The 14,920-nt window shown below is 35.6% G+C and overlaps 1 protein-coding gene across 4 annotated transcripts in view; it reads left to right on the top strand.

Moving 5' to 3' along the window:
• The window catches only part of LOC150092429 (uncharacterized), a 366,960-nt gene that overhangs the window by 132,807 nt on the left and 219,233 nt on the right, over nucleotides 1-14,920 (top strand). For all 4 annotated transcript variants that reach the window (XM_090415095.1, XM_090415093.1, XM_090415094.1 and 1 more), the window contains exon 10: nucleotides 10,594-10,798. In XM_090415095.1, the coding sequence (XP_090271221.1) occupies nucleotides 10,594-10,798 (205 nt within the window). The remainder of the gene's footprint in view (nucleotides 1-10,593; nucleotides 10,799-14,920) is intronic.

The raw sequence follows: 14,920 nt of genomic DNA, 5'->3' as shown, positions 1-14,920 counted from the left end.
GTATGTTATTGTTGATAGTGATGTTTTCTCCCTGGTGCAGGGCACCAGAGTGTACAGAGGATTTGAAATTGGAAGTGATCACTATTTAGTCTTGAGCAGGATAAAATTGAATTTCATATTGAAAAGAATAACATGTAAGAAAGTTTTATAGCGAATAAAAGTTGAGCAGCTCTCAGATGTGAACTGTAGTCTAAAATACAGAAAGATTATTGAAAAGAAAATGAAAGAGTTTGAAAACAGTAATCAAACCCTGGAGATTCACTGGCAAACTCTGTTGATTCTGCCAGAGAGGCATGTGGTGAATTTGTGTGCAAGAATAAAAAAAATCAGAACTCCTGGTGGACACAGTAAGTTAAAGAGGCAGTGAAGGAAAAGAAGAAAGCATATCAAAAGTTCCTGGCAAATAAGTCAGCTTTTACTCTTACAGAATACAGAGACAAATGTAAGAAAGCTAAACAGTGTGTAAAACTAGCTAAACAAAAGTCATGGGAGGACTTTGGCAAGAATATAGAAAATAAATATCAAGAAGGTGGCAAAATATTCCACCTTTTTGGGATAATTTCTCCAAATTATCCCAAAATATTTTTGTATGTCTGACAATCATTTCCTACTCTGCTATTCAGATCCCCAACGAGGACCAACTTTTCCTTTTTCATTGTGTCAGTTGCTTTTTAAAGCATCAAAAAATTCCTCCCCTTCTACCTTAGTAGAACCGTCTGTGGTACCATAGGCACAAATAAGTCTCATTGTCCAGTTCCCCATTCTCATATTTACCCACATCACTCTACTTGAGACTGTCTGCCATTCAAGAAGCTTAGCCTTGTATTTTGTGTTGAATACTATGGCTACTCCTTCTTTTCCTTGATTATCATTGCCTGAATATAACATTTTGTATTTATTGCTCACAAAGATCTCACCAGTTTTGTCTCTCGTTGTTTCAGTCACCACTATTATGTCGATCTGGTACTTATCTAATTCCTCATCTAGCTCCATTTCTTTGCCATTCAGGCTTATGTTGATAGTACCGATCTTTAACTTTGGTGATGTTGTGTTGGGAGTGTTTTCAAACAGCGAAAGGTCAGCTAGTAGCTGACCTTTCGCTGTTTGCCCTGGTTCCCTGGCAAAAACAACGGGGCGTTGTTTAACTGTATGACGTCCCAGGCGGCATGAAATTTTGTCATGTTGTACCATCATTTTTTATTTTGGTTTAACCAATAAGAATGCAATTTGGTTGGCTAAATCCCAAATTGGCAGCATCCTCATTTGTTCAGTGTCCAGGTAGATACCCAACAGGGTGCACCACGAGAAGGTGAGAATTGGACATTAGTTTTGAAACCCTGGTTGGTTCTTCTCATTCCTTTAAAGGCTATGTGTAGGTCTCCTCTTAGTTATACGGCTTTGACCCTTAAGCACTCCAGCCACTTCAAAATTCAAGTGGGAATGTGGTCTCACACTGCATGATGAAATTCATCTTCCAGTGATAAATTTCTCATGAAGTATTAGCCCATTTTTGCACGGTTAGTCTAGTAGCTATGCGCTTCGCAACCATATTCCTGGGAAGGAGTGTCCTAGGTTTGATTCGCATCGGTGATGTGAAGAGCTAAAGGATCTTCCTCAGCCATAGCCAAGTTAGCCGATCTTGGGAATGGACAGTAGGGTTTTTTCCTCAGTTTATCCTGGGGATTTTCATCTCGCAAAGCAGACAAAAACCATCCTCGAGAACTCAACACTACAGAACATAGGCTACACTAGGGCATAGCGCTGACCACCTTATCCCGTGAATGGTTTGAGGTCCGATGATTAATAAACCCTTGCTACCGCAAGGTAAAAGGAGGTATAAATATGATGAGATGTTAGCACAGTAATTACATGTTTGTCAGCTTATGTTTTGTATTATATCAATGACTTCTGGTAAGCAAAGGTCTAAATTTTTTTGAAAATTTTGGAAGCAATTTTAGATACTTCCATTGAACTTTAAAAGTAGTAGAACTGGTTAACTGCATGCATTTTTTGATGGATATTGAACTTCAATGTTTCTTTCTGAGTATTATTTTTATTCTGTAAAAAGAATAAACATATACAGGGGGTCATCGACCTACGTCCTCCTCAACATTACGCCAGTAATTCCATAAATAATTTTAAAAATAAATTTCGCCTTAAAGCAGTGCGACGTAAAATTCAAACACTGCGGGTGAACTTGTTTGTGAGCGCGGCGGAAGAATATGCCGTCACGCGGCATTTGTTTGGGAGAGGTGGTGCCACTTGGGTGCCGCGTGCTTTGTTTACGTCTGCTCTCTCACTTTTGTATTTGTTTATTTGTGACTTTTTACCCTTCAATATAACTCCCAAACGTAAGGCATACTCTTCCGATGGCAGTGTGTCGAAGAAGAGGAAAGCCATTACTTTAGAAGTGAAATTAGACATTATTAAAAGGGCAAAAAAAGGGAGAAACACCACTGAACATTGGCCGCGCTTTGAACTTAAGTCGTACCAAAGTCAGGACTATTATCAACCATAAAGTTCGCATCCTTGAATACATGAAAGGATTGGTGCCCATGAAATCGACTGTGATTATGAAAAAACATAGTAGGCTCATGATTGAGATGGAAAGGCTTCTTGTACTTTTGGCTGGAAGACCAGCATCAACGCCGTATCCCAATTAGCCTCATGTTAATTCAAGAAAAGGCCAAAAGATTGTTTGAGGCATTGAAAAGTGAAAGGGGGGGGGAACAAGTGCAGGTGAAGAGTTTAATGCTAGTAGAGGTTGGTTCTTACGGTTTAAGGCTTGGGGCAATTTACGTAACCTTAAGGTGCAAGGTGAAGCTGCTATTGGTGATGATAAAGCAGCTGGTGAGTTTCCTGAGGGGTTGGCTGAGATAATAAGGGAGAGGGGCTACAGTGCTTAACAAGTGTTTAATGGATGAGACAGGCCTATTTTGGAAGCAAATGCCTAATTGTACCTATATCGCCAACGAGGAGAAGGCAGCACCATGGTGGGCTGGCCAAGTTTGAGGCTGAGGATCCCAACACTGCTAGGTACACAAAGGTCTTCTGAGGGGTTATTGATTGCCTGCAGTGTTATAGGGGGATATACGAGGAGAAGAGGATGGTATTATTCCAGACTAGCCTGGAACGTTTTTTTCACAAAGGTAGAGAGGCCTGCAGCAGGTGCTGGTACCTCAACTGTCTCTTCAACCACAAGATAAAAGGTAAAGAATTGCTTTCATTTTCGTTTTTTTTTTTTTTAAATCACCTGTGCAGAATGTACAGTTTCATTTGTCATTTTTGGGATTGTTCTCATTTTTATGTTTGTTTTTTTATTACAGTTTCATTTTTGTCATTTTTCTGTACTATACAGTAATTATGTTCTCCCTTTCATTTTCCTATGGCTTAGTTCTGTTTCTTCATATAAAACGTATGACTTGAGGCTATGGTAATTCCGACTTGCATCGAAAATCGCCTTACGTCGGTCCATAGGAATGGATCTCCGGCATAACTCGAGGACCGCCTGTATAATATATCTTGATAGTTTTACATTAGCGACTAAGATTATGCTGCCATACACGTTACTTTGTAATATCCACTGAACCAATTTGTCTTGCAGCGCAACATAAAAATAATACATGTGAGTTAATTATTTGTAACTGTATTAAAAATAATACAGTTACATATCACCAATGTTTACACATTGGGGATATGTAACTCACAATAGCTCACAATTCCTGGATATAAAATAATCATGAATGCATTTCATATCTCAATATGCTTAATTTAGAATTTAAAGAAACTTATACCCTGTTGACCATGTTTTCAACTAATGTTACGCCCACACCACAACCAGGTTGGATGAGTGGTTAGTGAATCTGTTTTCCAGCTAAAGTACTGCATGTTTGACTCCCACTTTGGACATGGTTTGGGATGTCCTTCCTTTATTCACATTCATACATACAAAATATATACTCTTCTAAGATTAATCCCAGCTCACTCCATTAGAGAGTTAGAGGCCTGCTTCATTAATGAGAAAGATAAAAATCAGAGGTTCACCTCATTGTACCCTCACTGGTGTGCAAATTTCACAGATTTTTTTCCTCTCCTTACATGTTTCAGCCTTTTCAAAAGTAATTTCAAACTCAATATTTATCAGGTTGTTTTTCAGGTGTACTAAATGGCCATTAACATTCATGAAAACGTGACATCACCCCTAAGAGATGGCAGATTATTTAACTAATAGCACAGTTATGAGTAAATATTATTTGCTGCCCATTGTTTGCAAGCACAAAATATTCATGTTTTTAATTTGAGAATGAAACTTCCGTCAACCATTTAATTTTTCGTTGATATGATATTCAGCAGAACTTTCATTTTGTGCCAGTCTAAAAGTAAATGCACCTGCAAATCACATTGTTTAAGAAATATTTACATAAATGTAATTTGACATACTTAAATACTATAACACAAGCATTTTATTCATTAAAAAGTTGCTTAACAATATAGCTTTAACCTTTATATTTATTGTAAAAGATTTCAGAATCATAAATTTCCTGATATATATCTCCAAGAGGTGTTCCAGCTACTATGACAGCATTACATGATTAAGTTTATTATTAAGTGCACCAGATATTCTTTCCTGGTGGAGCAATGAAACAAATAAGTGATGCATTGCAGACTGACCATCAAAATTAGTGGTAGTCACGGGCACAAATGACAAGTCAGTCAAAAAAGAATATCAATTGAAACTTTCAGTTGTTGTACGTCAAGAATAATAGCATTGTTGGGAAAGCCATTAGTGTGTTGTCCAGATATTACAATAGTGAATTGAGAAGGAGAGCAGACATAATGAATAGTAAAATAGCTGAGTTGTGCGAGGCAAAGGGAGTTTGGTTTGTAAATTTGTAGAGTGAATTTGAAGGAAAGTTGGAATAGTTTTAAGTTGATGGATTGCATTTGAATAGGTTTATATTGGTCATTTAAAAAGGCTATTATTTTCTGAGAAGGCACAGTCTATTTGTGAAGCAGGATAGCACAACTAAATGGATTGTAGGATGGGAGGAAGATAGGTACTGGGTTGAAGATTTAGTTGCAACAGCAGAAGGTGGTGGAATGCATAAATTTGAGGTAGGAATAGAAATCAGGTCAGGATCAGGGAAACAGGAGGTTAGACCAAAAAGAAAGGTGTGGTATAGCAGCTAGAATAAAGAATGTTGGTGCTGGTAGAATGGCCTGAAAGACACAGGGATTGTTATGTTTGTACACAAATGTAAAGACTAATCTAAACAAAAAAAAAGTTGAGTATGTTGTTGAATGAGTTAGTGTGCCAAAGATAATTGGAATAAGTGAAATATTGTCTTAGGAGGATGTGATGTTGGGAATACAAATGCAAGATTATATAATTTTCTAGAAGGATAGAGAGGTGAAAAGAGGATGGGAGAGTGCTGTTAATGATTACAGAGGAATTGTCCACGAAGTGTAGAAGTTGATAGTGTATGCATGGATTTTTAATCTGTGTGGTGTGAAGTTGAAAGTAACAGGACAGTATATCTGATAACATGCTGTTATAGGCCAGGGAATATAGATAATACTGATTGTGAAATGTTTAGGCAAATTAATTGGGCATGTATAAAAGTGATTCTGATAGGAGACTTTAATTGCAGGAATACAGAATGGAAGGAGGAGTGTATAGGAACAAAGGGAGCGAGTTTGTTGAATTTCTGAGAGATAAATATCCTAAGCAGCATGTAACTAAAGCAACTAGAGGCTTTAATGTTTTGGATTTGGTGATAATTCTTCACAAGATGTAGTTGTTAATGAGGTGTTGACACTGCTGCTGGTTAGGGGGGAGAATGATCATGAGGTACTTGTATGGGAAGTGGTGAAACAAACTGTTACTGCCAAAAATGGATGGATATGTGGAAGTATAAAGCATGTGATTATAGAAAGCTCTGTAGTCAGTTAGCATCAGTATGTTGAGTAGATGCACTACATCTTGTGAAGAATTATCAGCATCTTTTCTGCTCAGCTCATCAAAATTCACAAGGCAGTATTTAACACAATGTGTAACTGCATACTAAGGGTTAAGAGATTGAATAGAGTAGGAATGAAATGGATGAACAATGAAATTAAGCAAGCTGTGTCATCATCATCATCAAATTGATGATGACATAGCTTGCTTAATTTCACTGTTCATCCATTTTCTAACACAGTGTTAGAAAAGAAAATACTATGGAGGGGAAGTACAAGACAGTTGGTGGGGATTGGATCCATGAAGAGTATAAAGTGCAGGCTAGGAAGGTGATGAGCATGGTAAAGAAAGAAAAGGTGCAGTATGAGAGGAGATTGGCTAGTCAGGCCAAGGTTAGCTTAAGTGAATTTTTCTGCTATATGACAAGAGAAAGAAAAATTGTGGCAGGTTGCACTGGTGGATAGTCATGGCAGCAGAATAACTATTGTAAAGGATATAGTGTAATTATTGAACAAGAATGGAATTATTTATCAGTATATATTATACTGGTGTAAATGATGCAGTGCAATATATAGCAGGAAGGCAAGTATTAGGAGAATTGAAAACGAAAGAATCAGAGGTGTATTAGGTGTTGGTTGGGTTAGATGTTAATAAGGCTGTGGGAATGGATGGCATATACCATGTATTCTTAAGGAATGTGCACCACAGTTGGCTTTTATCTGGTTTATATAATGAAAGTCTTGCAGTAAGTAGGGTTCCTAAGCAGTAGAAAGAAGGCAAAATAGAACTACTCCACATGCATGTTTCTAGGAGAAAAGTTTCTAATTAATACAGACTTTACAGGCAAATACAGAACTGTACTTGTGGTCAAGGTGTTGGTGAGATTGGTTTGGAAATAGAATTCAGGATTGGGTGGATGGACATAGCATTTTTTTATGATATCAGCATGGATTTGTAAAGGGTATTTCCTGTTTATGATAGGGTAATGCATGTGTTAAATGGGAGAATCATATATTGTGATATTCTTGGACTTTGCAAAAGCATTTGATAGATTACCACATAAGCATACAAGCTGCAGAGGATGGGAATTGATAGTATATTGGTTAGATGGACCGGAGATTGACGTTCTGAACAATAACAGAAGTTGTGTAAGAATGAACAATGTCTCAAGAAAGGACGTTAATGTAACCAGTAACGTTCCCTAGGGTTCTGTTCTTTTGGCCACCCCAAATGCAAGGCTTCTCTGGTACTTAGAAACAATCTCTTTTCTAACACACAATGTGACTTTCATAGACCCTAGTCAACTTTGGACCATTTGGTCCATTTAGAAATGTATAAGACATGCTTTCCTGAAACGAGAACATCTTTTTTCAGCATTTTTCTAAATGGAAAAAGCATATGACACAGCATGGAGATGTGGCATATTAAAGGACTGATTTAATCTCGGTCTTCCTGTTTTTATTAAAAACTTTCTCTCCAGTCATGTGTTCCAAGTCCAGGTGAGTAGCACGTTATGTCGAACATCTCGCCAAGAAGAGGGGATTCCTCAAGGTTCTGTCTTAACTGTGATCCTCTTTGTTGGCTTTTATCTATTAAAAAAGCGAACTCAATTACTGAAAAAAAAAAGCTTCCTTCCACGTTAGGCATATCCCTTCACGTTGATGACTTCACAATTTGTCATTCCTGTGATATGTGGATCATTGAAAGACAACCTCATCAAGCAATTGATCGTATATCTTCATGGGTTAAAGTTATCTGCTGAAAAAACAATCCATGTACACTTTTGCTGCAAATGCACTGTCTTCATGGGTTAAAGTTATCTGCTGAAAAAACAATCCATGTACACTTTTGCTGCAAATGCACTGTCCACCCTGATCATTATTTTAGAATGGGAAGACTAGTATTCTGTAGTTCTAGAGGCCAAGTTTCATCTTTGATAGAAAGCCCACTTTTTTTTACACACATTTGCCATCTTTTTTGGGATAAGTGCAAAAAAAAAAAGCATTGAACATCCTCCACACTCTATTCTCTACATAATGGGTACTGAATGTAAGGGAGAGCATGCCCTGTTGGTTGGATCTGGTCAATCAAGGTATCTGATTAGCTACCAATGCTTTTCATACATTTGTTTGAAGCCTTTGTTTGAATCAAATGAACCCCTTCTCTCACTTAAATGAAAATATCCTTTAATTATGTCCTAAAAATAAAGTCCCATTCAGATCACTTTACATGGACTAGTCTCTTTTCTCTAAGTTGGGATGTCCTGTACCTCACATGCTAGGCCGGCATCTGTCCTTTTGGTATACATGTTAAAGAACCTATGGAAGCTATCGTATATTGATATAAGATATTGATATCGTGACATCATTGCCTGCACCAAACAAAACACCATTCCTCCATGACAATGTTGCACCCCATCCTGCGACCTCTCACTTTGTCAACTACTGAAGTCTTATACACACTCTCATCTGTCTACTTTCAGTTGTTCAATGTAGACAGAACAGCCTACTCTGATTTCTTGCCATCTGTACTGGTGGTTCAAGATCAGAGATCTCTGCTGTGTTCTGTAATATTATAATTTCTAACCAAATCCCACCTGATTGCATTGACTACAGCAGAATTGTATGCCTTTCAGCTTGCACTTCAAATAAATGGATGGTGATCAAAAGAATTTTTCAGGACACTACATTCACAATTCTTCCTCTCTCCATCCATCTCAAAAATTTGGCATCATTAGTAACCAGAGCGCACAGAATCTGTTACTATGAAGGTTCTTTTAAACCAAGAATTGGAAATAATCAAAAATACAGCCATACAAAATGGATACAATAAAAATCATCAGTCACTTTCCTGCACATCAACCTAGACAAGAATAAACCTGTAGGATTCCCATAGCATATGTCAAAGGCATCTCCAAACGTCTTTCAAAAATTATGAAGAAATATAAATTGGCTGCTACCTACAAACCAATTAACCAAATCTACAATTGGTTACCTTCTCCTAAAGACAAACGCTCACCTCTTATGCCACCTGGTGTGTACAAGGTCCCATGCTCCTGTAAATTGTCCTGCTATGGACAAACAGGTATATCCATTAACAAATGCATTTCAGAACATCAAGACCATATCCGTCTCATCAAACTGGCCTCGCATAACACTGAATTGAAAACCCAAGCCATAGGATCCAGAAGAAAACGAAACTTCTACATAGATCTTCATATAAATATGAACATTTATATAAAAGTGATGAAGCCATACGTCACAGACCTAATTTGAACTGTAATGATGTTCTTACATCCCTAAAGTCTGGGATATTGTCATGCATGCATCATAACTGTATGTGATTCCTAGTATTGTTTTAATTAACTGTACTGAAGATGTCCTATGATACTTAGAACGAAATATTTACTTATTAAAAATCTTATTACTGTGGTTACGTGTGTATGTTTAGTCACGAATGCTCCACAGGTTTCATTATACAATAAAGTTCTTCAGCCTCATTTGCTCGTTCTTAGTGCCCGCGTGCTCATAGCAGTTTTATATCCCCAGAAGATGTCAATGTAACATTGCTGAAATATCGGAAGATATTGATTAAAGGTTTTTAATTGATATTTTAGTATACGTTGTCATTTCCTGAAAAATTTATTTAAAGTCGAGTTAAGTTGGAATCACATTGTATTTTAATTAAATGTAACCTTTTGTGCTCAGTTTTCTATCAAATAACATTCGTTTCTTGCAGGATAATATGCCTTGCCCTAAAATACAAATGATTTAGGAGTCTTATTTGTTGGGTGCATTAGTGACTACAATTCATTATAACACAACTAGTCACCAGATTCAATCCACCTGTACATGTATGGGATGAGGTTCAGTGGACCATTTTTGATAGACTTGCTTTGGTTCATTCTGAGACAAATGTGAGATGCAGTAATCTGCATGTACTGGCATTCCTGTAGAATCCAAGATGAAGCAAGGGTTGTATGCTGTTTTGCAGGTGTATCCTAAACTTTCATTAATTGTAGGCTTATTAGGTTATATCTCCAAGGGCTTATCATTGGATGACACTCCACTCCATACAAACCACCATGTACATTATTTATTATCCTGCAATTAGCTTGATCTTCGGCAGAAATTTTTAAATGAGTATTATCATATACAGCTATTGCATGTAATATTATGTAGTGAATTGTTGCATGAATTAACGGAGTGTAGAGTATTATTCAACACAAGGCCTTATTTCAGTTGATAGCATTCCTGTTAATTACTGCTTTTGTTTGTTTTATCAGTTATTAATAAAACAAAAAAAAAATTGTTACAAGACAAATTCTACACTCGCTTTCTATAAATTTTAGATCCTACAAATATTTATTCTTGATTGGAAAGAATATCTCAAACTTTATCCTGTTTTTGTAGTAGAATAATTACCATTTCTAGTTATTCACTAATCTTCAGGGAGACAAACAATTCTGTATGTTGAGAAATTTTAATTTCTTTAAGATTTTGATTTTAAAAAAATATATGAAGAGGGAATATTCTTGAAATGAATTTTTTTTCTTCAAAAATTCTTTGAACCACGAGAATATATGTATCAGCATATATTGAATTTAAATTACTGTTTGTTCATCTCATTTTCAGGGATGAAGAAAAGGGAACAAGGATGAGAGAAGGAAGAAGCTTTGATTCAGCAAAAGAGCGTGAAAATCGTGAAGCTGTGATGGAACGAGAAAAGGAACGAGAAGATAGAGGACATGACACTGACTGGGGTAGAGAGAGATCTGTAGATAAAGGATCAGACCGTGATCTGGATTGGGACACAGATAGGCGTGAACCATTTGACAGGGTATATTTTCCATAATCATGGATTTTCAGTTGCAGAGAAATTTTGGTTCATATTTAACACATTTGAGAAAAAAATTTTATAATAAACTTAATTTCTAACAGGAAATTAACCTCTGTTTGTGAGGGATTTACTGTCATCTTTAAACAGACGTAAAATAATTATGGCTAAAATTCGATATTTCATTTATTTTAGTATCTTGGCTTCTGTGCTGCAGTTTGGAAAGAAAGACTAGTACATTCAGTAATACTAGTTGAAATCTTAACATTTCAAATGACAAAAAGACTTATGGAAACTATCAAACTTTAGTTTCAAACTAAATACTAGCATTAAGAGGAGATAGTTATTCTGGTATGGAAATGGTAACATGTTTATCCACACTGCAGGTAGGAAAATTAGAACTGAACATTATTAAATTACAGTTACACAAAAAAAAAAAAAGTGTTGTGCATCCACATTATAGAATAACCAAAATAGGTATTTCAGGGAAATGGATGGTTCCATAACATGGAGCACTGGGCTCTTGGTTGGGATTATGTTGGTTGGCTCTCCTTAGTGAAAAAAGTGCAAGTTCCTTTTTAATGTTCTGGCTGTTTTGTTTTAAAATACCTCTTGCATTAGGATTAATTACCTATCTGAGATAGTAAGTTTAGTGTGGATTGCAGTAGGTATGAATAATTTTCAATATCTTCGGTTAGTCATTATATTCCTTCTAAATTCCTTTTATTTCAGAATTTCGACAGGTTCTTCTAATTAGGACAGAAGAGTTAGATAAAAAAATTTCCATGTACAGTCTAGGACAGAATCTATTACCTTGTATTCTTTCTATTTTCAAATTGCCTAACCCATTGTAGTACAAGGGTCTTCAATGGTAAAGAATTTATGGAAGGGAAAGGAATTGTAAACATCTTCAAATCCACTTAGAAATATGTGGTTTAGATTTCAGCATCACTGTTCATTATCTTCTGTCTGTAAAACCACAGCTGCTATGAATGGCATCTTCAGTTATTACACTTTCCAGGTTTTTTTTTTTTTTTTACGAGCTGAGTTTGTCTCAAAATGTGGCATTTCTACATTGTGTATCTTGTGTACGATTGATAGTTTCTGCCATTCCCCCCCCCCCCTTTAATGTCACTAAGTGTTTTAATTACTCTTACAATGACTAAGAGACAATTAAAATGCCACTAATCATTTTGAGCTGAAATTTCTTTTCTCTAAATATTTGAATTCTTCCTTTAAATTTTCTAGTCTTTCTTGACAGCAGTCATTTTCCAGCTTTTGTAATAATTTTCCCTGGAAATTTTAAATGTTCAGAACTCCAACTGATTTATCATTATCAATGGCAGTGATTACTGTTATCAATAATTTAAACTTTGCAAAAAATGTTTCCATTACTCCCATTTTATGCATTCACTTATTTCTCCCTCAACAGTAGTGTTCATGTTTATCTGCTAAACAATGTAGTGTTGATGTCTTCTTCCATGAAACAATAAAATTTACACAGCCACTGTTCTCGTGTGTTGAATAGTTATTAAGAATTCAGAGTAAGAGATTTTCGATTGCCGATTTCTCAATTTCTTAAAATATTCTTTCTAGTTTTTTGATCCAAACAGTTTGCTATGAACAAATAATCAAAATAGTTCTTATAGTATGGAAACATTTGTTTTCCATTACACTTCCCACACAATTGGAAATTCACTTCTCATCCCTTTTCTTAAGATTTGGTTTTGTAAGCAGTGCCAAGGCTGTAGAAGGCAAGAGTCAACAAATGACAACTAAATTTACAATTCTTTTATACTGAAGTTTGAAATAATTGCAAGCAAATTATCAACACATCCAGAACAGACTTTTGAAAGGGTCAAAACTTGGCTGCATGACATCTTTGCATTTGAGTGATTTTTCGCACCTTCATCAAATGAAGGTGATATGTAGATGACAAGGCATTATCATCAAATACTGAAACAGGACTACAACATCTGTTGAACAGATTACAGGAATCCTGTATCAATTATGGAATGAAAATTAACATAAGAAAAACATGTAATGAAAATAGCAAGGAAAGAGACCAATATGAATATCAGAATAAATAGGGAAAAAATTGAATCAAGTGTGGCTTCCACCTCTGAAAGTTTTTTTTTTTTTAACCCATTGTGCATTTGTACCATGGGTAAGCTAAGGGATCTTCCCATTTTATTTATTATTATTATTATATATATTTATTTTTTTGTAGTCTGGAAACGTGTTTCCAGACTATAAAAACTTTTTCAGCAAAAAAGTTCCAAACATGGAACTTTTTTACTGCACATTCGGGCCTCCATTAAGTCAGGCTGTGATCTCACCAGTGAAGTTCATCTCCCAATCTAAAGACAGTTTTAAACATCCATGCTCACAGATAGATTTGAACCCTATTCCTGATGGTTGGAGAGAAAGCAAACCATATGGCCAACCAGGCAAGCAATTACTTTCACATATGTTCCAATTTCTGCATTAATGATCTTGATAAATTTTTTTTTCAGATGCAGTGGCCCATTTAGTTTGTCAGCTGGTCCTAATAGAATTTCTCCTATTTTTGTTGCTTTTGCAGTAGAGTTGATTTCAGTTTTGTCTTAGTTAATATCTGTTATATAGATTTTGAAAAAGCTTTTTACTTTGTAAAATGGGATAAGATGATGGAAGTAATCAAAAAGATTGGTATAGATTGGAAAGACAGAGGGCTAATTATTTCACTATATATATGGGATAAACTGCCATGGTGAGAGACATATGGTACAACAGAACCAGGTATCATTGGACGAGGAGTAAGACAAGGCTGTTCTGTCACCAATTTTGTTTAAGCATGTATTCCGAAGCAATGTTAAAAAAAAGCACTGGAGAATTGGGAAGAAGGAATAAAGATTGGAGGTAGATAATTTGCAATAAGATATGCTGATGACAAGGCATTACTATCGAATACTGAAACAGGACTACATCATCTGTTGAACAGATTACTGGAATCCTGTATCAATTATGGAATGAAAATTAACATCAGAAAAACAAAGGTAATGAAAATAGCAAGGAAAGAGGCAGATAGGGATATCAGAATAAATGGGAAAAAAATTGAATCAAGTAAAGACATTTAATTATTAATAAGGTGTGATTAGTAGTGATGCAAGATGTAAAAGTGACATAAAGCAAGAATAGCGATGGAAAGAGATGCCTTTAATAGAAAATGGAATTTATTCAGAAGTAAAATGGACAGAAACCTAAAGAAAAGACTAATAAAATGTTATGTGTGGAGTTTTGCTCTCTATGCAGCTGAAACTTAGACATTGAAGAAAGAAGAAATTAAGATTTTAGAAAGCTTTGAAATGTGGATTTCAAAAAGGATGGAAAAAAAATCAAAAGGACAGATAAAATAACTAAAGAAGAGGTCTTAAAAAGGGTAGAAGAAAGAAGTCTGTTAAAGAGGATAAAAAAAAAAGAAAGGGAAACTGGAACGGACATTGTCAGAGGAAATGGAATCATCAGAGATACCATCGAAGGAAAAATAAACGGAAAAAGACCCAGAGTAAGGAAAACAGTGCTAGATGACATGCTGCATGGAGAAGGTACACAACCTTGAAAGAGAAGCCTCAGAAGAGAATGGAAGGAAAGTTTTTGCTACTAAGAGAAGAACCTGCTCAATTGCAGAATACTTAAGAAGAATCTAAACAGATTTCTCTAATATTGAAGAAATCCCTACTAATCTAACCTTCCTATAAAACGAGTAATGAATCTTTATCTTGATAAATTATCGTACTATTATGTCCTATTGCTCTCAGTAAGTTCATTTCTGAAGTAATGAAGAAATTCATTAACATGAGATCTCTTTTAGTTGGAAATGTATTCGTTTCTTATTATTAATAACTTTTTAATTACCTTATTAAAATCACTATTAATATAAAGAACTTATTAATCACCAATACGAATCCTTTGATGTGAGGGTAACTGTGTTGGATCCATATAAACAAAACATATGGAACACATCATCGCCTATTGATTTCTTCGTTGTTTCTTAATGGGTTACCAGTTTTATCTTTGGCTATGCCTTGTTTGTTGGTAGACAAACAAGGGAATGGATGAAATTTAGGATGAAACTAAACAATT

The sequence above is a fragment of the Typopeltis vanoorti genome, chromosome 26 (assembly GCF_054136105.1).
Source record: "Typopeltis vanoorti isolate ZY-2024b chromosome 26, IOZ_Tvanoo_1.0, whole genome shotgun sequence".
Taxonomy (NCBI): Eukaryota; Metazoa; Arthropoda; class Arachnida; order Uropygi; family Thelyphonidae; genus Typopeltis; species Typopeltis vanoorti.
This window is presented reverse-complemented; position numbering and strand designations above follow the sequence as displayed.